The 25,229-nt window shown below is 33.9% G+C and overlaps 2 protein-coding genes across 2 annotated transcripts; both read right to left on the bottom strand.

Moving 5' to 3' along the window:
* Positions 1 to 3,357: 3,357 nt before the first annotated feature.
* On the bottom strand, positions 3,358 to 5,842 carry LOC109134465 (transcription factor DICHOTOMA). Its single transcript, XM_019248231.3, has 2 exons — positions 3,728 to 5,842; positions 3,358 to 3,601 (listed from the first exon to the last, which is right to left on the bottom strand). The coding sequence occupies exons 1-2, from the start codon at positions 4,803 to 4,805 to the stop codon at positions 3,546 to 3,548; spliced, it is 1,134 nt and encodes a 377-aa protein (XP_019103776.2). The 5' UTR covers positions 4,806 to 5,842; the 3' UTR covers positions 3,358 to 3,545.
* A 16,846-nt stretch (positions 5,843 to 22,688) lies between these two features.
* LOC104905598 (ESCRT-related protein CHMP1B) lies at positions 22,689 to 23,694 on the bottom strand. The gene has a single exon (XM_010694188.4). The coding sequence runs from the start codon at positions 23,513 to 23,515 to the stop codon at positions 22,901 to 22,903; it is 615 nt and encodes a 204-aa protein (XP_010692490.2). The 5' UTR covers positions 23,516 to 23,694; the 3' UTR covers positions 22,689 to 22,900.
* Between the last annotated feature and the right edge of the window lie 1,535 nt (positions 23,695 to 25,229).

Here is a 25,229-nt window from a genome sequence, read left to right as displayed (position 1 = left end):
AGTATTTTTATATTTATTTTGAAACGAGGAAGTATACGGAAACGAGAAGGCTAATTACCTAAGGCTAACATGCAAAATTCCTGGAAGCAGAAGTAAGGATAAGGTACACTAATCCTCTTGTCCAGTCTTCCTACCAAACTGATCATAGTAGAGCTTGTTTTATAACTCTGGAGTAGTCATGAGATTCAGCACTGTACCTAGCAATGTTTGGTACAGTACAATATAATAAGTTGATACCTTAGTATTGTACGTAAAACTGCTTAATATGCTCAAGAAGATCTTCGTGCCAAACACCTAATAACTAGAGTTTTTCAGGTTTGGTCAAAATCTTACTTCCTCACTTTACTAGCTGTAAGCCTGTAACACTCTAGCTACTAGGACTATACTAAGTAATTAAGCCCCATGCTCAGCTCCAATTGTTAGACAAACGTTGACTATCTTTTTATGGATTTACAACTTAAGATGTCTAAACTGTCCTCATATGATTTTATGTAAATAGTAATTTGAACATTTCAAACTTTAAGTGATAATTTTCCACCAAAAACTTGATTTGATATGTTTGTACTAGAATCAGCTCCACAACACGTTAATAGTCTACAAGCGTGAAAGTTGAAACATCGCAATTAAAAGATGAATAATCCTCCTATCTATGTAATATGAATAAGTTAGCTAAGGTATATTGCACTCGGACAAATCTAGTAATTTTGAAGCATTAATTGTTTGATTTGTTTAATTTCTTTCTTTCCTATATTAGAAAAGTAGACTTTTTTTTTGAAGGAATAGAAAAATAAAATAAAAAGTCATCAAGGCATGAAATGATGAAATGTTACTAAAAGTTAATCATGCAATATTTTTTTTTTTTACCGTGCTCCAGTATAACCTATCCCTAACTCTGATATGAATCTCGTTAGTATTCATCTCCATGTAAAGTTTCTGTAACCTGAGTTAAATCCCTTGAAACAAAAAAAAGTTTTGTCTGTTTTCATATTTGTTAATTCTGACAGCATTACAGCAATATATATGAGAATGATTAAGATTATCCGTTCCATAATAAGTGATGAAACACTTCTCTAAAAAAGCTCTCACATAAAAGAGAGAAGTGTTTCACTTATTATGGAACGGACGAAGTACAATATGCGTATATACTGATGTAGTACATATGATATATGTAAATATGTAATGTACCCCATCATTTTTACTGCATGCAGTAAAACTTACAGCTTTGAGACATTAAGGTACCAAATTTTCAGGCATTAGTCAAAATGTTGTAACTCTAGTGCAGAGTGCAGTATTTTGTGAGAGACATTAAGCCAATACAATAAACATACACATCCCTTGTTTCCTCCTCAATATCTTTCTTATGTGGTGGGTTAGGTAAATTTTAACTCCTGCTGCTACATTCTGCTCAATTTTCATCTTTCGTAGTTAGGGTGTGTGATCTTCACCTTAGAAAAACGAGTTACACAAGATTAGTTCCAATAAGTTCTAATAACTACTTATAAATTAAGCTTCCATGAGTTCGAGAATAAGTTAAAAGTTTAGTTCAGATCAATTAGTTCGGAATAACCAGGTGAAGAGAACACGACTAAGCTAACCTAATGAGTGGTTAGTTCGCGAGCACATTCGAGAGCATGTATGTAGGTATATATCTGATTTGATGCACGATTCGCAAGCACATCACAGCAGAGCTTAATTTGCAGTGATTTGTTACAATTTGAGAATGCATCATCAGTAACATGTACTTATATAGTTATCTCCTTTCCCACTCACAACTAAAATCTTTGCTAGATTAGCTAGCATGAATGTGTTAGAAGAGAAATTCTAGGGAATGAAAAATACAGGTAACATTCCCAACACAGTAAGCCTATGTCCTGAATCTTCAGGATTATGTGCAGTAAACATGCCCCAAAATTTCTGTCTATTCTTCATGTAATGCCCTAAGGAATTTGGACTATGGGTAGTTTTAATGTGCTTCAAATATGTATGTCCTCTACTATACTTGTTGATAAATGACTTCTAGGCTCTAATTAATCAACATTCTTGTGCCTAAATATAATCTTAATTAATTCAAAGAATTGAAGATTATTTTGAGCAATAATAATACTAGCTAGACTTCACATTCGAACAAGGATTTCTGCTAGTTTATGTGATCGATAAAGTCTATTAGGCGATAACCATGGCTTAAAATCAAATCTCCTCAACATTATCGCGACTTTTATGGCTTCCTATGCAACAAAAAAAGAAGGTTGAACAAACATTTCATGCCACACTAATTTATTCTGCTAGGGAATTTTGTTATGTACCTTTCCCAAGAAATTAGAACTGGTAGGAAGTTTTGCTATGTACATTTACTAAGAAGTTAGAATTCTTTTGAAATTAGATATCCTTTGGAATTGATATAATTTGAAATGCCTTGAACATATTAGTTGCCTTAGATATCACTTGATTATCATGTAGACAGTTTCACCAATCTAGCAGGGTTAGTAAAGCGATTGCCACGCTAACAGATCAGTGAAAAATTCATGGGAAGTAGAATTTTCAAAAATTTGTACTTGTATTTCTATTAACCAAACAATTGTATACCTTTAATATTCTATTAAGTATGATTTTCACTATAAATTATTCACAAAAAATTCATTTAATTGATATACACATGAAAAGGATAGAGCGTACTTTATAATAGAATATAGGTTATTTTGAGCATGAATACATGATGATAGTCTTGTTCTAGTCTTTGAGTAGTGTATCAATACGAAATTGAAGATTTTAATTACATAGTTTTTGTGTAATATGATATATATTTTTTCTGTACTTAAGAATTCAAAGAAACTTATAGTATTCAATATATGAACTTAAGAAAAAAAATTATTGATAATGAGTAGTGATTTGAATTAGATGAAAAAAAATATATATGTACATAGAAGATTCCACATCACAATAGATACACACCAAGAACTGTTATAGATTGGATAAAATACATGGTTGTAACTGCAATATCAATGACTTGAAATTTTTTTAAAAAAAATTAAGATGCTAAGATATGTTTATAGTAAATAATTCTATAAGTAGTTCCACTTTAATTTATAAAGATAACCTTGATAATTCATCTATGAACATATGCTATTCTTATGAACAAAAAAAAAATGATTTTGAAAACAATTCAACTTAATTTTGCAAAAATATAAAAGAAGATTAATAGCTTCATTTCCAATGCAAATGTGGAAATTAGAGAATGAAAATATATTTGGCAAGTTGATTATATGCATCTCATGATCTAATCATGTGATCAAACCACAAATAAACCCCAATTTAAAAGTAGTGTAAATGGCAATACAAGAACATATATTGTGAAACATAAGTTCATTGCAAATTACTATTGATTCAAGACCCAATTACACAAATATAATTCCAAGATTTCTGAAAAATAGACATGTTTCGAGCAATCGTGCAACCGAAAGATCAATTAACAAAATGGAGCTATGTATAGAAGTTCTTACATGCAGAAGTTACCCTTATAATACTCCGATCCATGCCACACTAACTAACTAGTGCAGGACTTGATCAAAGTAATCATCCCAAGGTCTAGCATTGATGTGAATCTCTGAAAAACAAATTGACAAGCAATTAAGAACTAATACTATATGATATGGATAAAACTCATTATTAGACCTTGAAAATTAGAACATAATAATTAAACTGTGATTAATTTGCACAAAGATAACAAAACCTGTAGACAGATTGATGATGTTAACAGCTGGAAATCCAGATGAGAGCATGTTGATCCCACCATAATTACAATATTCTGATGCAGATTTGTTGAGGTAATCATTGTAATAATTACAATGTTCTTGATCATCCTTTAAGCTTAACATTTCATAATTGTAATTATAAGATGATTCTGAACTTGACTTATTGCACTTAATCTCAACAGATTCTCCTACACTAACCTCTTTGCTAATTAGTCCATATTTATTATTGGGTGTAGCTGCTGCAGAGCTTGATGATTGACTAATGAGTAAATCTTGCTGAACACATTGATGATGATGATGATGATGATGATTATGAAGAAGTTGATTGTTATGATCATCAACAAGTTTCTTCTTTCTAGTTCTCTCCCTAGCGCGATTTCTAGCTTCTTCCCTCCTCTTCATCTCATTAGCAATGTTTTGATTAGCTTCAACAACACAATTTTCTTTGTTCTTTCTCTTTTTACTCGACGAGGACTTCTTATGATCTAATGATTTCTTCTCATCATCATCATCATGTTCATGTTCATGTTGATCATGTTCATGACCATGATCATGACACTCACTATTAGTATTGCTCTTGCAATTAGAACTTCTAACAAGCTCATCGATGGCGGCCTTAGACTTAGCAAAGAGCCATCCAAGGGTTTTGCTAGCCTTATCAAATCCTAGCATGTCTTGAAGATCAAAGAACTCGCGAGCTATGCTCATTGACAATCTTACCCTCCTGTCTCTTACCCCTTGTGCAGTACAAATCTTGGTATGCCTATCTTTCTTGCCTGATGGTCTTCTCGAATTCGAGGTTCGATTATTAGTGAGTACCTTTGAAGGGTATACTAGGGTATTTTGCTGGTTAATTGAAGGTTCAGATGATACTTTAGGAATGGGATTTTCTGAAATTATTGGTGGATATGTGTTGCAATTGGGTGGTAATAACATGTAATTATATTTTTCATCATGGTGTTGATACAAAATGTTGTTGTTTTCAGGCATAGAATTACTAAAACATGGAGACTCATGGTAAAACAAGGGAAATGAACTGTTTTCTGATGAGAACATCTTTCAATGAAAAATTAAAACCTCCTTTTTTTTTTTTTTTTTTTTGAGAAAACAACTTGTTCATCAATTGAATGAAAACAACTTTACTTCTTTTTTTCCAAGAAAATGAAAAAAACTACTAATTATGAACAAAAAACAAAGAAAATAAATAGTTTTTTGATGTTAATATCATTGAAAAAGAAAGCCCTTAACTTTTTTTTGATTTTCTACAATTGAAGCTAATAATCTTTGTTTTCTTTTAAAAAATACTTCTAATTATTGAGCAAAAAATGTACCACCTTATATATAATCAAAGAAAAAAAAGGTGATAAATAAATAGACTAATGAGATGAACTTCAAAGTGATGCCACTCACAATACTCAACAAATAAAGAAAAAAAAACCCTTCAAAAGAGAGAATATAAGAGAAAATAGCAAAAAATAGTGACAAAAAAGGGAACTTTTGTGTGGATGAACAAAGTTTATTAATTTTAAAAATCTAAATGAGCTGTTTTGAGATGATTTATAGGTTAAGAATAATACTGGCACATAGGAAAAAAAATAATAAAAAAAAAAAGATAAAAAAATAGAAAAAATAAAGAAGATGAAATATTATATGGTTGTATATGTGATAATAATGAATTATAAGTTGAGCCCACCTGTGGTACTACAAAAAAAAACTCAGATCTATCTGAGTTGATGGCAACTTGCTTCAAAACCACTCACTTCTTCTTCTTCTTCTTCTTTTTCTTTTTAGAGAGAGAAAGAGAGGAAGTTAGAGAGAGAAAGTGAAAAATGTTAGTTGTAATTGTTTCCTGCAACAATGGAGGAGGAAAAAAATGAAGCTAAGATAAGGGAGGTCAAGCTAAGAGAATCAAAGTTTGAAGGAAAGGTCAAAAATATAATATCTGGGAAAAAAAAGTCCTTTGTTTTTTGTTTTGTTTTTGTTTTTTTTTGCTATAATGAGTACTGTTATTTTCTTCTTTTGTAAAAATTCAGGATTTCTTAAGATGGTTAATTATTTCTGGACAAAATCATGTGCAATTGATATGAATGCAAAAATACCCTTACTATATGTGGGTGTGTTAATTTCTGTCATTCAGCAGAAATTTGTGTTTTTTCTGCATTTAATAGTAGATGGAATCATGGAAGTAATTAAGAGAAGGGTTAAAGTAAGTTAAACCCTAATATGTTAATTTGTATGTCTTCTTGATGATATAATTAGGGTTTTACATGATTTGGGTTTTTAAGAGGGTTTTGACCTTAATTATAAGGTCAAACAGTACATGTTTATTAATAAATTGGTTGTTTTTATATTATCTTTTTTGTTTGAATGGGGTAATGATGGTGTTGTTGAGAATTTAAACAAATGTATATAGGAAGTACTTCTCTTTAAAGACTGAATTATAGACTGATGTAGATAAGATATATGTTGTTTACAAAACAATTGTTTCTGAGTGCTGATGATCAAGACCAAAAAGTAAATTGACTGATTTTCATTTCAAATTGCTACTTATTTCCACAAAAAAAACTACCCTTAGATATTAGGCTGACATTCACTGACACGGCTTGATAACACGACATGAACCTATCCGATTGAATTTACTGAGAGAAACACAAGTCTGACACGAACACGAACACAAAGTCAATTCGATTAGTTATATTTATCATATTACGCAACTATTCCACTTTTTATACCATTTTTGATACATTGGGGGCCAACCCGAAATCGACACGAAACCAAACATGGATAGACACGATATGGTTCTTGAGTAATTTGTCCTAATTGTTGTAAACCTTTGAAAAAGCCCTAACTATGTCTTAAATTATCGCTTACTTTCGTTCAATCTCGAAAATAATTTAACATTGCTCATTACATAAGACATGAGTAGTATGCAAAACAATTTGCAATTTACACTACAAGGACTCTTTCTTGGGAAGGATATCATAAGGACCTTTGATCTTAGATATAGTAGTTTTTAGGTAATGTGATTGTAATGTAAAATAGGCCCATTTATTTCTTTGCATCATAAATATGCCTGATCTAAACGTACGTTCTTGTCTCTTGCAATATCAGCTTCTTTCTTGGAAGCAGAATTCTCTTTTCAGCTCATCTTATCAGTGTTTTTGTTTTCCTTTTTCCCCACTTTTGGTTTTTTAGGTGTTTCTTCTCTCAATTTTGCCAAAAAACAGTATCTAAAAGAATTACTTGGCTTTTATGTATGTTTTGGTCAGTTGGATTCTTATGAAAGCTGCAAAGCCTAGATTTATGGTGATTTTCTGCAGGTCAAGAGTATGTGTAGGGTTTTATTAGGTTAATTTTATCTGCAGCTAAAAGAGTATAAATTGATTTGATTAGGTTAACTTCTGCATTCATTTGGGTATTAATAATGAAGCATTTTATCAATTACTTCCTTATCCCCCATGTTCTTGAAGAGAATGTCTCAGGTCACAAAGCTAAAATTTTGACTTAAATAAAGGAAAAACATCATTATTAGTGTTCAAAAATCAACCTTTAATTTATAATTTCATTCGAAATTGAGATCAAAGTATCGAAAATATTAAACATGATTGTGTATTAGTTAAGTTAAACCCGAATCAAAAAGCTTGATTTCTATTATTTCTTATTGCTGATGTAAATAATCTATCTCTGATTTAAATCCGATCCCTTTAGAAAAAAAGTAAAGAGCTAGGTAAACTAGAAGCAATAGGATTTGGAAGGAAAATTAGGCTATGTTCTTTATTTCGGATTAAATTAATTAAAATTCAGTTCAATTTAGTTCAATTCAGTTCAATTAAGTTCAAATTAGTTCAATTCAGACAAATTCACTCCAATTCAATTCCTTTCAAGAAAATTCAGTTGATTCACGTTAGTTCCTCTCACAGTTTTTATTAAGTTCAGACAAATATAATTTAGTTTAGTTTAGACAGATTTAATTTAGTTCAGTTCAATTCAGTCTAGAAGAACAGAGTTTTCGTGAAAAACCCTAACCAAATTGGTTAAAATTTAACCCATCTAGGGTTGGTTTCTAAGTAAAGTTGGTGCAGTCCTTGAATATTGCACCGCTTAGATGTTGCCAAAGGTCATTGGTTGTGACTTAGCCTTTATCCGTACAAGCATTTACTCATTTCTTGTTTTAATTTAGGAGAAACACCTACAAAACGACAAGTAAACAACTTATACTATACATACAACAACCCTATTTTATTTCCTCAAATAATTTTAAACCCTAATTTTAGGGAGAAGAAGATATAAATCTGTGAATTTTGCTCTACAGTCTGTGAAATTGTTGGTGTTTTTCTTTCTCAGTCACAGGAAAAAGAATATGCTTTTGTTTCCTAAAAAAAGAACATGTAGGAATTATATCCTGGAGTAGCATACAACTATGGGAGCTAGTAAAAGTAAAAACTGTACTGTACAAGACTAGATGAATGTGGTTTTTTTCTTCTTTTATTGTACTGTCTTTTTTAAATAAAAGTATTTTAATTCATGGGTGGTTGGTGTTTTTTTCTGAATTGATATTCATTCATAGAATCTAACAAATGTTTAGCATTCTATAGGACATCAATGGTTGAGTTAGGCTTTATTTTCGCCTATTTCGTTTAGGTTAATTAGAAAGGTATTATGTAAACATTCTAATCAACTTTTGCTTCCAAGTAGTTATGTACTATTTCTCTTTGTTCCACAAGATAATGAAAATGGATTATCCCCCTGTTTGTGGATATAGGGTAACGCATTGGTAGTGAATCACGTCAAATCTACATGTCGATTCTCCTTTATTTTTTTTGTTTGCGCTCATTACGACATAGATGAGGTTGAAGGAGGCCGAAGATGACTTGGGTAGACTGATGGAGGCGTTAAGAACAATACAAAAAAGATTGAGTTTGCTCGAGAATGTAACATTTTATAAGAGACTAGAGCAAGAGAAGCTATGTAAATAATCATGGAGATAAAATATTGAGTCATGCAATATATTTCAATGGGATTTGTTGTGGCATTGTTGTTTTTGTCATTGTATACTTAAATTAGCAAATAATAACGAAGAGAAAGATATAGATTTCATCTAGTTTTCTGTTCAACTAATTTTGACTTATATGAATTTATCTTAACTTATTCGAACTATTTTGAATTTATGTACACTTATTAGAATTTATCTTAAATTGTATAAATCGTGTCTACAACAGTATACGTGCTCTTTATAACTCCTTATAAACCCAAAAAAACCCAGATAGCTAGTTTAGTTAGTAAAGACATAGTGGGTAATATTTAACAATAGGAATCAAATCTCTCTCTCTCTCTCTCTCTCTCTCTCTCTCTCTATATATATATATATATATATATATATATATATATATATATATATATATATATATATATATAATATTCGTCATGCTGCTACACATACTCCCCCTATTAAACAAATGACACAAAGTAAACAATAAAAATGTGTGTAGGAGGATTGTACCCATAACCTCTCACTTGAAACACAGCACAGTAACTGACTAATTTACGATCTCATATTGGTCTTTATGGAAAAAAAAGTATTCAAATACAAGATAACATAGCATACACCCCACAATTATCGAATTCAATAACTGGTAAACATGTAGAAAACTCACAATTACATCTCACTATCCCTAACTAACAATATCATATCTTAAAACACAAAATCAAATAATTTGAATAAAAAGATATTTATGATAAATATTTTTTTTGAAAGTATGAATAGCCATTTAATCTCTTGCATGAGTAATTTTTTTTTAAATGATTGTCAATCTTATGTTTAGCTTTCACATCATTTTTAGTTATACGGTCTAAGCTACATGTACTTTTTAACTACAATTCTACAAATGCGTATTCAATTGGCTTATTGCCGCATTTCTTCGTTGTTGAAACTCTGAAAGGTTTTAGTTTGCTTTAACCAAAAATAAATAAATAAACGATTTTTTCACCAAATACCCTCGAGTTTTTACGAAATTCACCAGGTAACCTTGCACTTTTGAAAATACACCTGATACCCCTCAGTTTCACCATAATACACCGAAAAGCCCTTAATAATGACTAATGATGTTAACCCTAATTTTCTGATTTAAACCATAATTAACCTTAATTCTAACCGTAACACTAACCTCTAAACCTAAACCCTAACTTTGACCCTAACCAATCCTCCGCCACCCATGTTGCCCCCGTACCCCCACCCCAGCAGCTCCCCCCGCACTCCCACCCTCCCGCAACTCTCCATCCCCTCCTCGTCGACATTCACAACCATCCCCTTTCCCCCATCAATTTCCACAGCCATCCCCCCTCCCCGTTGATTTCCACACCCATCCCCCCACCCCCGTCGATTTCCGGACCCACCTCCCCCACCCTCGTCGATTTTCGAACCCACCTTCCCCACTCCCGTCGATTTTCGAACCCACCTAGGTTGTTTTTGGCTAACTGGGCACAAAAATCGACGGGTGTGGCTGCGGAAATCGACGGGGTTTAGGGCTTAGGGGCTAGAACTAAGGTAAGGTTAAAATTTAGGGTTTAATTAAGTTAATACGGCTAATAGGATTTAATTAGGGTTAAGACTAATAACATTAACTACTGTTAGTCATTAAGAGTATTTGGGTGTATTGTTGTGAAACTGAGGGTTTCAAAGTGTGAGGTATCTCGTGAACTTTGTGAAAACTCTAGGGTATTTGGTGAAAAAATCGATAAATAAAAGGTATAGTTTTGTGTTTGTCATGTAAATTAGGATTCGATTTTTCTTAGTAATGGAAGATAGCTAATTGGTAAGATACTCTATTACAGTATTGCAACTATTATCACAAAATGTGATGTTCCCGTATTAGTTTTTAATTATATAAAATCTAATCTCACACATTAGTAAATAAAATGATTCGAAGTATTGCCCAAGTCAACAACTAGTTATGTATGATATAGAAAGAATTAGTTGCAATTTATGACTCTCTATATATAACAGAAAAAATCACTAAATTATGTGACTGCTGAATTTAGTGATAACTAACAAGTGAAAAGTTATACTTGTACGATAACGAAATTGTGGTGAAAACTTTTATATATCAAATCAAATACCAGACTGTTCTCATTAATTGGGTGTCGACTGTTGGTGAGTTTCATGAGGCCATTTTTAGTCTTTACCAACTAATGATGCAATTCACATCCAAAGACAACGTCCTCAAACAAAACCCACATTCATGCCACTCTTCTATTATGTCTTTGGATAGTATTGGTGGCACGAGAAGAAGGGTAATATGGCACAAAACCAGTCATTTTTCTTTCCTTCACTTCTCCATCCATACCTAAAACAAGGAATTCCTTTCTCTTCAAATCTTCTCATCCTAACACTGTAAATAGTCAACAACATATCCTAATAATTTCCAAAGAATAATGCTTGTATCATTAGTGGCCAACAACATATCCTAATAATATCCTAACAAGAAGATAATTTGAAAGATCATACTTTCTCTGTTGTGAAATAAGTGAAACACTTCTTCGATCTCTTATTTCAGAATTAAGGAAGTAGTATATAATTTTGTACGTGGTAGAAATTTTTGACTAATAGGAGAACAACTTAATCTACACTGGATCGAATCAAATGACCAATCATTCAAATATAACTCTATCCGAATCAATCCAAATCGAATCCGTTCCATTCTAGTCAATCATTGAGATCATAACCGAAATTGCTTTTAAAAACTGTACATCAAGTGCTATAACTTACGCCCATGAGTACCGACAGGGACACCAAGAAAGAATCTTGATAAAAGGTTGAGATGGGTACCCATTTTATGATCAACCATAAGTCATTTGGACATGCTCTTCCCAAAATCTAGTGGATAGTGTAGGAAAATTTTCGTGACAGGTCTTTTAGACATCCAAATTAGGTGTGGTCCAGTAATACTGCTTGGTGTCACGTTGGTTTTATTTCAATCCCTATTTAACAGATTTGGTAGACAAAAATAACGATAAAGATGTACTGATAACAATATAATAGGTAACTTTGTAACGAAAAATTACATATCAAGGTTGATGCTAACAATTGTCCATTACTAAATACTACCTCTGTTTTTTTTAGTTGCAACGATTAGACATTTTCTACTCACATTTTATGTCTAATCATTGCAACTGAAAAAAACAGAGATAGTAATAGTGCCTCTTTTTCTCCATAAAGATCCCTTGTAATTTGGATTTTGGTGGTAATGCATATTTATTTTTAAAAACGAGTCTTTAGAGATAAATTAACTTAATATCGACTATTAAACGGGCCGTAAAAGAAGTAACCCTGCATATCCAGTGGAGTCATAGTAGCAAACCATCACTTTTACGGAGGATAAATTAGTGGATAAGCATGAGCTGCCGACGGTGATGTGCTTCCTCCACTTGCAACAGATACAGTAGTGTTACATTACAACCATATTAATGTAAAAGCGTGCGATGTTATGATTGTTATACATTGTTGGAGGAACTAAATTTTTGGAGTAGTCATTAGTCAATGAATAGAAATGCACTCCATAAGTTCATATGATAAGATCAACACTAAATTTAATCAGCTCGTCTTGCGTGTGACTGACCACACCTATAAATATAGGTGTGGCCGTGCACACGTCTGGCAATCAGCCGGGTTATTTTCAAAAGGTCATATCTCACTCGTTTTTCATCAAAATCGAGCGGTTGACCAAGCATTGAAAAGATATCGAACCAAATTTTCAGCTTTAACTTGAATTTTTCAAAGATAATGAGATTAATGTAAAAAATAAATACCGAGAATGTCTTGACCTAATGGTTCAGATTGAAGTGTGAACGATAGGTCACAAGTTCAAATCCCCCTCCCCTTCTTTGTACTTTGTACTCATATGATTTGTGAAATTAATTTGCGTTTCTATTTGTTATACATTTCCCTTTTGTAATTACCCCTATTAAGTTTTAAGTTTATAGGGGTATTTTAATGGCATGTCTTGTACAAGGTAATATAACTAATATTGGCATGTTTTGTGCAAGCGAAACCACTGTTGATAGTATTACGATTTCTTCTCTAAGTTTTGCTACAGTTATTAGTTTGCATTTGTGTTTTCCGTTGTAAGTTTCCCACCCTCACTTAAACTGGTAACGAATGATGATGAAAAAATACACACATTATCATAGAGTTTATGAACATTGACATCAGTGGCAGGATCTAGAATACAATTTAGTGAATCAAAAGAAAATTAGCATGTTTTCGCATGAGTTCAAGCTCAAGAAAATCTTTATTTTTTGTGTAACAAATAATATGCACAGAATTTGATTTCAATTCTTGAACACCGCCTCCCAAGACTTCAGTATCCTAATTCACTTATTATTGCACGAAAGGCGCAAAGACCGATACAACATTCACAAGGGCTAAATATAATCATACATCCAATACTTCATAAGTATTGATTATTCTTATTCTAAAAGTACATAGAAAAAGTTTATGTAACTCTACACTCAAGGAAGAAACCTAAATTAACTTCACTGGTATTTTGATTGATTGATTATTTTGTATGCTTGGGAAAATTCTTCGTCACAGCATATGTATGAATTAGTTTCTAGTCTATTCACAACATGAACGAATATGCTGTCTTTTCCCAATCAGGATTTTTTTTTTTGGGCAACAATAAGAACAAACACAAACAAAAAACAACACAAACCCCACTATTCTTGGCCAATCAAGATTATTGAGAAGCTATATGCTGTCCGATACAAGAAAGCACATCACATAACGCAATAGTGCGCATCTATATTTCAACACACACTTAGATCCATTAGTAATATAATGTTCTCATCTTTCTCTATGTATATAAGAACAAGTAAACAGGCACAATCACATAATGCCACAAGCTAAAATTTGACCTAGTACACTTAGATCCATTAGTAATACATGTTCTATCCATAAAATATTAGATATTTATAAATAACACATTCAAAAAAGATATTATGATTTAACATAATAACACATTCTATCCTTAATGTATGGTATTTTCATACTCTACTTTAACCTTTCTTCTATGTTCTACTTACATAATTACAACATGCTTTTAAATATTTCAGGGCTCTAGACAATAGGTCTCATGAGATGTATCCTGAGGCCATAGGAAACAACTTGACAAGGTAAAGAAACCTTGACAAATTGGGAAAATAAAGGAGATCCGACTTGTCAAGGGTGAGAATCGATCCAAGACCTCCTAGAATCAGAAGGAAAACTCTAACCACTATGCTATCCCTCACTCTCTACTTAAAATTATATGTATGCCTAAGAACAAGTATATGATGGCTCTCAAAGCTATTTCAAAATTGAACCGAAAATATTCAAGATAAGCCATAGAAGTCATTTCAAAGGCGCAAAGGGTCCCAACCACTAGAGAGGCATTTAAAGGCATCTCGAGGCACTCATGAAAGTACCAAATGAATAACATTGTCAGGCCCAAAAAAGTTCAGAAATAGTCTTAAATAGACTATAATATATACACAATTTCGAACACTCCCAAGCCCCGCCCTAGTCCGCGTACGATGCATCTTGGGGTCATAAGAGGCCACTTGAAATCAAACTCGTCCTAGAAGTGGGTATAACGAGGCAGTGAAGAACACTTTAAAGGCAATATATGTAAAAGGTCCTATTGACCCCAAGAGTTAGCCCAAAGCTTGAGGAGGCACTTGGGAAGGTCATGAATAAAAAACATTGTCAAGTTCAAAAAGATCTAAAATAAGCCTTAAAATATTCAAATTTAAAAGCTATAATACACAATTTCGGACATTCTTGATAAACAGGCTAGCATACCATGTGGAATGCATGTGGGATCATAGGAGGCCACTTGAAAGCATACTCATGCCTAAGAGCAGGTTATGATGGCCAACGTAGCTATTTCGGGGTTGAACTAATAAGGTGCAAAAAAACCAAAGACAAATAAAGGTAATCTAAAGGATCGTATTCATCTCGAGAAATTTGTGAAGTTCCCGAATAAAAATCAGGCTCTGAAAAAAGTCCAGAAACAACCAAAAAAAGCCAACTTCAACTGCTGTATAATCCATGTTTTCCGGACGAATTCAGGACCAGGCAGCAAACCGCATGGAGATGCATCCTAGGGTAATAAGCTATGGACCTGGGTTGAAACCCTGGGATGTTAGGGAAAAGTGTTGCATGTACCTCATTTTTCACTATACCCTAGGAAAAAAATAGGATTTAGTCCCTTGATCACTCTCCCAAATCTTCATCAACATGTTCCAAAGTGCGAACGATAACACAAACAGAGACTGAATAAGCCACATCTGTTGTACACTCGTCTGTACCTCTAATTAGGGTGGCACCTATGACTCACGACAAAGGGCATTTTAAAAAAATGGAAATAGCAATAAGATAAAAAAAAATTATCCCCTCAAAAGAAAGAAAAGTTTTTTAGAACACACTACAAAACTGGAAGACACTGTTACTGCATACAGAACCTACGATTGCTTCCTTAAAGTACCAAATCACATAGGCTTGTTAGCAATGACAACTCAATAAAGAATCCCTTCCCTTAATTTATACTTCTATCTCAAGTGAGTGCAATCACTTCACCCGAAAACATGGGATAGTAATTAGTAAACACTTGGTACTAATAATACACCCCAAAAGAAACTTCTAAGAATGAGCATGAACCTCGCTTGAAGAAAGGGGCGCTAATGCTAGAGTACACATCACACCTAATTCAAAGAACAAAAAATTATCAAGCAAATTGTCTTCCATAATCACGTGTTTAACAACTACCTCGGTACCCCACTTCATTGTATGTCTGATAATATCTGACCAAGATGGGAGAAAACTTCCATAATCACCGACATGTTTAGCAACACTGACACAATAAAGAGTTCAAATACTCACCTAATAGTAACAAACCTCGATATCCAAAAGCATTCCAACTTAGCACACAAATGGCTTCGGAATAAATGTCGAAAATCAGGAAAACCACATATTTTCAAATCTTAAGATAGTAGGACAATAAGATAATTAAAAAGGACCCTAAGAACTTTCTGAGGTATGCATAGCCATCCATCTTTAAAATAAAATATAAAAGAGGTAATAATACCAGAGCTAATTCCATGAACAAATTAAATTAGTCCCTAATTAAGGCACTAGTATCCCATATGCTAAATTCACATGTGATCCACCAAGACTTGCACAAATAGCTAAACCAAAGAAATCTCGTTGCTACGACATCAATCCAAAATCACATGTGAGAGAACTCTTCTAGATATAAACATTAGAATCAAGGATCAAAGACCCTTTAAACATATGGCACTATTATAGACCAACAAATAGTCTGATTCAAGTAGATAAAATGAAAACATACACATCAAATATATCCATAATCTTTTCACAAGACAGATGAGGAATCAGAATCACAGTGTGGTAAAAGCCACCTCAGTTATTCATCCATCATCCCAGGGTGAAATAAACTCCCCAGCCAAATTCATTCAAGAAAATGTCAATTCAAGTGCTGGAAAAATCTCTGCCAAACTACCATATCTCAATCTTTAAACCAAAAAAAAACCAATGATACCATTGATATCTTTTAATTAGCTAAACTTCCTCGTACAACCAACAGTATTACATACTATAAATTGATTTATTAAGAAATTTGTGGCGCTAAATGCTCTACTCTTTTTGTATAAACAAGGCATTATCCTTCGAACAAACTTGTGATTGCAATTTACAAAGTAGGTAATCCTTGATAACTCATGATTATAATCTCCTTGAAAGTTCAGACCAAGCTGTAAAAACGCCGAACATATGCTCGCGAAGAAGATAATTAGTCTCTTATTTTAAGCCACAGTTTTCAGGATAAAAAGCCATATTTAAGAAACGTGTCTAAACCAGATAATGCAGTTATTGCTAAATGCTAAGAACAATCAGCTAAACTAAAATCTCCAAAAATCAGATTACTAATATGTTAAAGAATAAGTTGTACAAAACATTTACATAATTTTTTATGAATGAACAATCAGAAATTTGGAACTTGCAAATTTTGCACATGACCATATAATTTATAATCTACAACTCAAATCCTATCCACTTACACAAAGTAGAAACAAAAAGGAGGTGCCTCCACTCAAAAAAAAAAATAACAACTTACAGAGCTAGAATACCAAAGAATGTGGAATCAGGAAGATGATTCAAAAGTGGGCAAACCTGAACAAATGCTAATTCCCATCTGACAGCCCCTCTAACTAACTAAATTTAATTTACAACCTAAGCAAAACCTCATAATTGAGAAATAGGGACAAATTTCTATGGCCTATCATAATGTAGCCCAACAGCAATTTCAACACTCCACCGCTTCTTCATAGGAGTCCAATACTAAAAATGTTGACAAATCCTCATCTGCTCCTAGAGCATGTTGTTTTCGTGTATCACCATGGACAGGAGCACCCTCCTCCTTGTGTGTGCACTCCTAAACTCCACTACACATCTTTATAACCGAAAATCTCTCCTTATCTTCCTAATCTTCTCAGCCCCTCCACGGACACGTAAAACTGTAAAGCAAGATAGAAGTTCAATGTGATTGAAAGAGAGAAGGGACTTAGTGCCAGTACTACCCTACATATAATCAAAGGTTTCCACTTTCCTTGACCAGTGGAACCTCTTAAGAGTCTTCTTCAACAGAATACTAAGGAACAGATTTCACATGAAGAAAAGGTACAAAGGCCAAACTAGAGTCTACTTAGCAGGAAATGGTGCTCCCTTCCCACCTCACTAAGCAAAATAAAGGCAGCCTTAACGAGTGAAAAAGAAAGAATAGTCTAATCATCAAATTGAACCCGTAGAAGAATAGAATACCAGCTAGGAACCTATATTCCTTTCAGAATCTCACTAATGTAAATAACAACCTCAAAACTTGTAAGAAAATAATAAATGTATTAACTAGCCTCAACATTAATAAACCCCAAACACAACAAGTTATCCTCAAACAACGGATTAATAATCTAAGAGGCTTTCCCGGAAACAACTTTGAAAACTACCTTACTAAAGCCCTTCACATCATTTACCTATTCCTTATTTTTAATCAGCTTCATGCAATGACTTAGGACAAAAACATAGAAGCCTCCAGTTAGTCAACTTAAACTGACATATATAGTCCAGACCTCTTCCCAGTATGAGAAGTGAGAGTAGCCATGCCTAAAACGAGGGTAATAATGGTAGGGTGCTAGAGTTGGTACATGCAACACTCACACCTAAATCAAAGAACAAGAAATCCTTAAGCAACTCATCAATAACAACACTCCAAATTTCTGCCAAAAGATCCAGAACCACAAAAATTAAACCACTTCCATTTTTCAAACTAAAATTCAATTTCCTCATTAATCGCAAGAATCCACCTAATCAAGCAACAACACTGCATACCATCAGGGACCAAACATGATTCCTTGTACCTTCACCATAGCACTTAAGAGTCTCTGCTTGTTGAAAAAGTAAAATGGCCAAAGTAAAGACATGTCTAATCAGCTACTAATCTCAACTATCTTTTGGCCTCTGTGCTCATGCAATAGTGGGCCTGGTGATTTTAAGAGCCTTTTATTACTATTTACGTTGATCATTGTCAAAAGATAGTGATTCTCCGATTTTCTCCATCATAATATTCTTTCCAGTTTACACCCAAAAAGACCCTAAACTATGTCTAAAAAGAAAAATAAAACTTGATCAAAAAAAGATCTACAAAAACACATCAATTTCGTATTGCTCCAGGTTTATTCACATCAAAAAGAATCCACTTAACGTTATAATCATGAATCACCTTCCCACCACGGCTAAACCCCAAAAATACAGGTTCACAGCTATGGCACTATTGGTAACTGGTAGGTCCTATCCATTAATATATCTTCAAATAACCTCTATATAATTTGTCTAATTCCATAATCTTCAAGTACTCACAATCTTTCTAATACTAAGATCACCAAATATATCATCAACTCCACTATTCTAAAATCTATTCCATAAGGCTTCTCAAGTGTACCTTAGGGTACTTACATTACAACACCAACCCTAATTCTACCCCTAGAATGTATATTGAAACTCGAGAGACCCATATGGTAGGACGATGACAAAAAATTTAAAAGCAACTCTACAAAGAACATCGAGTACTAGCCTACTTCGCATAGTCCACCAAAACAAAAACATCAATCGAGACAGGTAAGATTATAGCTATTCACAGACAAATAAGTAAATAGCCAATAAAAGGAGAATATCTCTAACGCCAACCTCCAACAAGAGAATTGAAATCTCATATATGCTTAAAGTGAAATATTGACCCACCCACCCAATATCCAAAAAACAAAAGTACACTTGAAAATCTACTTGTCACTAGTCAATCTTACCCACATATCGCAAAACAGAAAAAAAAAAAAAAGGTTAACATATTGGCAAACATGAAGAATATCATACATATACCCTACACTAGCATAACTTTTTCACATAGAAAGGAAAGGAAAGAAACTGATTCAGACCACTTAAACCAACAAAAAAAAGGTGAAATTGCTCTAGGCAAAGTGCCAAACCTATAAACAAAATAGACTATCATTTCCTTGTGAAAAATGAGGAATAGAAATCATGAAGTAATCCAAGAAATCATGAAGTCATACAATAACAAGAAAGTGAAGCTTTCTCCACGAGGGAATAATACTACAGAACCTCATTTCAAGTGCTAGACAAGAGGGGTCAATTGTTGCTAGGTACTTAAAGAAGGGAAAGAGAATAGAAGCAAACTAAGATATGAGTGTCTTAATTTGTCATCCAAAGACCAAGAAAATCAATAAAAGCTAACAAATATTCGAGAGGTAAGGCTCTCCCAATACTACTTACTGGATAATTCTCTCTATGAGATTATTTTATTTCCTGCCCTTCTATTTATACTACTGAAGTGAGCTACTGCTCTCATTCCTATCATCATTAACCACGTGTGATTCTCTGACCTCTGCTCTTCCATATCTGCCACCTAGGGTAATTAGTACAAGGAATATAGGAATATTCCTGTCCCAATCATTGCCTCATCAATTCCAACTGTCATCTTAGTTTTAAAAGGCGCAAGGCGGAGGCGCACACATCATGTAGTTGAGGCGCACCCTTGGTGCCAAAAAACTTAGAAATCAAATACAGAAGCATTAAGATATTATATTAAAGACCCATAAAAGGATATAAGAAAACATAATTCACCGCTAGAACACCGCAACAAGTGAAAGCACAATGTAAAAAGAAAAACAAATAAAGTTTTCAAAACTAATTAACTAAAGAAGCAAAAATCAAATTATATATCACTAATTAAATAAAGAACCATGTATATGGATTTTTTTAAAAAAATAAATCACTGCCCCACTGCTTAATAGAGAAGAAATAATAAACTCAGCGCTTCCAAAAAAAAAGATGCGTGAAGAAGAAATTAAGAAAAGAAAGAAGAAATAAGGACAAAAAAAGAAGACACGTGAAAAAGAAATATAGAGAAGGAAGGGAAAAAAAGAAGAAAGAAAGACAGAAGACGAAGAGAGAAGAAAGAAGACGAAAGAAAGAGAGAAGACGAAGAAGAGAAGAGCCACACTCACCCGTGAGGACCCGCGACCCACCGGTGAGGACCAGCAAAGGTGAATAACATCAAGATCTAGGGTTTTCTTTTTTTGACAAGAATTACTAGGGTTTTCAAAGCAGGAGCAGTTTCAAAAACTAAAAAACGTGGGAAATAAAAAAAAAAAGGGAAAAAGAAGGAACGTAGCCTACACGCACACCTCGAACCGAGAAGCGGCCGCCTTCTGCGCCTCGCGCCTCCCGGAAAGGCGCACAAAAGCGCGCGCCTCTACGCGCTTCTGGTTGTTCGCCTCGCCAAAGCAGTTGGATGCGTTTTTTATCTATGCCTTAGTTCGCCTGCGCCTAGGCGCGCCTTGGGCGCACTTTTTAAAACTAAGATTGCCATCCTTCTGGCTCGTGGGGAAGATTCCCCCTATTACCCCTTCTTACATATGTGATCAGTTTCTCCCTTGGTTGATATCTTGCATTTATCTCACCTCTTTTATGTACCTCAAAAAGATTAAATGTCCATACTCCATTATAATGCCACTACTTTCTTTCTAAGCACGCACGGGGACATCTTTTAGGTCATTGGTCACATACTCGTACTCATACACGTATCGGATACAATATCCGGTATGGGTATACGTACCCATTCCCAACATTTTAAAATCTCGCCGTTCTCCGTCCCCGCAGCCAAACCCATACCCATCTTTGTGCAACCTAGTAATTCTTTTCATCACTAAACTTCCACATCCAACCAACCATGCTACTTGTAAAAAATATTGAAATATTCATGCGCCAATGATCCTACTACTTGCAAACTTTAAAGGTTCATTCCAACAACGAAAAATTCCATTCAAACATATTAGTCCTAATTTATTCTTCCTAGGAAAACATTATTCTTTGAGCACACAAAGTTGTAATTGCACCTTGAAAGCTTACAGTTTTCTGATAACACCCAAGATTAACAATATTCTGATAATATACATGTATCCCTCATTATCCACTCACATATACAATGTGCATTCTTAGATCTTAACCTAGCTACCACCTGATAATTAATCTCACACATTTAGCCTTCACACCTCCAAATCAAACTTAAAAAAAACTTGAAGCTAATCAAGTAGAAGTAAACTTGACCTTAAATGCAAAATATTATGGTTAGCCTCCATGTAACCAAGGCTCATTTATACTAAAGCATATAGAAGTCACCACCAATCAAAAGCACCAGCATAATAAAAGCATCAACAAAGCTCGATGATCTTCATTTGTTACTAGTGGTATACCTTAAATGCACTATATGATCGTTAGACACCACATATCCAAGGTTCATTTATACTAAAGCATAAAGTAGTCATCACCAATCAAATTTCGCAAAGAACCAAGATTACAAAATCTTCAAGAGAGCTCAATGATCTTCATCTGTTACTAGTAGTATACCCCAACATCAACAGTCTCCCATAAACAATAGGATTCAAACTGAAGTCCACAAACAATAACCATATAAGAGAGCTATAGCCAAGTCTCCACCTGCTCTCATCTCATGTTTCAGCCCTTTCTCTCCCATCATAAAACAAAGATGCAAGGACTCAAAATAAAAGAAGAGGAGAGAAAAGGAACCCAATTTTCAAAGGCTTAAAAACTAAAACTGTAAAACTTATACCACTAAAATCAATTAGGACTCGGCTTCCATCAAGACCCTCATTCCTCTTCTGTTTGTGTCAAAAGTCTATTTTCGATTTCTTTCTGAGAGTTTCTTATAATTTTCAAGAAATTATCCCTCTAAAGATATGATATCACAGTTAAAGTTTTCAGTTTTTTACCCCGTACCATAAGACGCAACATCCCTCAAAACTTCCCATTGCTATATTAGAAATAATTTGGTCTTCTCTGTAAACATTGCTTGAGACTAAAATTCTAGAGCATTTGATGATCGAGTCCAGCGTGTCATGGACTTTGCATCTTAGCACAAGACTCTCGCAATCTCAGGCAATTTTTTTTAAGAGTAGTTATAGAGCTCTATGCTACCCTTTACAGAGCATCTGAGACCATACTACAAATCCAAAGGGTATGATATGATTAACCTAAGATAACACATTACACTAACACGGATAAAAAGGCTGTGCTCATTCAATAGAAAACCTAAAGGCCAAAATCTAAACCATTACAGCCATTTAAACCTATGATCATTTCAATCATCGCCAGATAGACACACTCTCTCTCCCCTCCCCCCCCCCCCCAACCCCCCACCCAAAGCACACATACCTCAACAAAACAAGTAGCAGAAATGTTTCTCAAACTAACAACCAGTACTTATGATAAATCAAAGCATACAGTAGTAATCAAAGTCGTACATAATCAAGCAAGCAGCCAAATTTCCAATAGACAAATACAATATAATACATAATTAAACCATCCACAGTTATCGGTTCCAAAAGCTCCAAATCTCCATAATATAGAGCAAATTATCATCAAACCCCCATATCACGAAGGGTTGATCATCAGTAAAGCTCATAATCTATACAACATTATCAATAAAACCTTAACCTTTTTACCTTTGACTTCAACCTCGAGCCTTGAGCTCGGCGAGCCTCCTGGTAAGATCATCCTCATCAACCTTCTCCGCCGCCTTCGGAACAGGAATAGCATGTCCAGCAGCCTGAGGCAAACCCACAGAAACCTCAAGGCCATAATCATCCGCCACCTGCTGCATCAAACTATTAACCTCGGTTTCGGGAGTCGAAAGCGAAGTACTCCCAGCCATAGAACTCTCCATAAACTCAGCCTGAACTTCCATATTAACAAATTGCTTCTCAAAATTGTCCATTGTCTCCGACATCTTCTGCAAATTACCGGTATTCAAAGACGACTCAAGCGATTTAACAATTGATCCCATCGATTTTCCGATGGTTTGCATCTTAGCTTGAGTATCGAGGCGCGAAACGACGGCGTCGAGGCGAGAAGCGAGGCGCAAGTAGTTCATCTGTTCAGTACGCTTACGAATTGCGTTTTCGGCGTAAATTCGAGCTCCATCCATGTTTCCTTTCTCGATTGCTTTCTTGACTTTGAGTTTCTCAGCTTTTTCTTCTTTCTCGCACTTACGAGATTGACGTTGAAGTGATTTAGAGGTGAATTTGAGCTCCATGATCTGGTTCATTAGTTTCTCGGTGTTTCCCATCTTTGAGAGAAGGAGAATTGGGGAGATCGGAAATTAGGGTTAGGGTTTGGGTATAGAAGAGGATAATGAGTTTGCTTTTCGCAGATATTTTGGGGATGATTGAGGAAGATGATTCGAATTAGAATAGACTAGTCAGTCAAAAGATTAATGAATGACGCGTGAAAAAATAAAATTTCCGAAAGAGCATCAAACATTGGGTTGTCCTAATTTATACTCCTACATCAATTACAAAATATATGGACACATTTAAAATCACGAAATGTTCAAGAAATCTTCTATTCGATTCTTTTCCTTCTTTTTGTTACTGGAAATCTCATTAATACACATTTTTTTCTTTGTTTTTCGAGCCTAATGAGTTAGAAATCGACTCTTTATATATTCCGGCGTCTCATGTTAATTATAACATTTTCATTTTAGGTATGAACTGACTATTTATAATTTCTCACTATAATTAGTTTGGGAAGCAAGTTGTATATTTATTGTATGATTGGAGTCACAAAGGCAATACAAAGAAGGAGGGAGGGAATTCAAACTTGTGACATATCAATATCGTTCACAACAAAACATCCTTGATACGATTGTATCATTCTACGTTAACTATGAATACAAGGCATGGAAAGGGTAGAATTATGTGTGGTGAGAAAAGGTGAGATGTGAGTATGGTTAGGTTATTAGTTTGAAAGATTTTGGAAACTTAATTTGCTAAGTCCCGTCGAATTTAGTGCATTGTTTGGTGATTTATCTTAGGTCCATTTATCTTTTGGTTTTATGATTTTGTAGATTAATTATTATTGTGCAATATATATTGTTGTTTCATGTGTATATTCAGCATTATTATTGCTTGTGATTTCCAATTTCATACCGTTATTTGTTTAGATACTAAACCTCTTGATAAATGATAACATATGTAAACATGTAAAATCATGAGACATTATTATCCTTCTCAACATATTGCTTATCATAGATTAAAAAATGCATATGACTTATGGAATTTAATATATCATACTTCTTAACACATTGCTTAACATAGATTAGAAAAAGCATGACTTATGGAACTTATTTAATATCATAAATAATCGAGATTCATGTTATGCAATTTGAATTATGTAGTTATTACTAAACCAGTGATTACTGTGTACGACTATTTTATGTTATATGTTTAGAGGTTGTTTGGTATAGAAAAATTTGATGTAAGAAACGAATTTAAATAAGTATTTCCATTTCTAATTGTTTGGTATGAGTGTTAAGTAACAAGTAATGTTTTTGGAGGGAAACACAATCCCCCCTTTTGTTACCCTTATCAAAAAACAAATCACATTTTCTTCCTCAATCATAAACCTCTCAATTGTTTCTATTCCACAAGGATACCAAACAACTATGAAAGGTAACAATTATTTGTAGGACTATGCTCAATGCGTAAAACAAGTATCATATACTCAAACAGCTAACCCAAGATCTTTGCATAAATTAACATGAATCTAATAAGAGTATAGAATTGTACATCTTGATGCGTGAATTCCTCTTACACCACAAGCCTTCTAGTGGAGATCATTTAGAACATCAAACGCCGTTCCTCTAGTGGTGGTCATTGAACAATCCTTGGATCATCACGTATGCTAGTACAGAAGAGAGGAAAACTCTCTTGCTTTTGGGGGTGTATGGTAGTCGAATGAGGGGAAGGAAGATAAAGGAAAAATCTGATTTGTCTCTCTAG

The sequence above is a fragment of the Beta vulgaris genome, chromosome 2 (assembly GCF_026745355.1).
Source record: "Beta vulgaris subsp. vulgaris cultivar EL10 chromosome 2, EL10.2, whole genome shotgun sequence".
Classification (NCBI taxonomy): domain Eukaryota; kingdom Viridiplantae; phylum Streptophyta; class Magnoliopsida; order Caryophyllales; family Amaranthaceae; genus Beta; species Beta vulgaris.
This window is presented reverse-complemented; position numbering and strand designations above follow the sequence as displayed.

What these genes read in the sequence shown, in the direction of transcription:
- LOC109134465 (XM_019248231.3), bottom strand. Translation starts at nt 4,805, where the DNA reads ATGTTCTCATCAGAAAACAGTTCATTTCCCTTGTTTTACCATGAGTCT. An exon ending in CATCATCAATCTGTCTACAG is followed by an intron (nt 3,602 to 3,727) that starts GTTTTGTTATCT and finishes TTTGTTTTTCAG; the next exon opens with AGATTCACATCAATGCTAGA.
- LOC104905598 (XM_010694188.4), bottom strand. Translation starts at nt 23,515, where the DNA reads ATGGGAAACACCGAGAAACTAATGAACCAGATCATGGAGCTCAAATTC.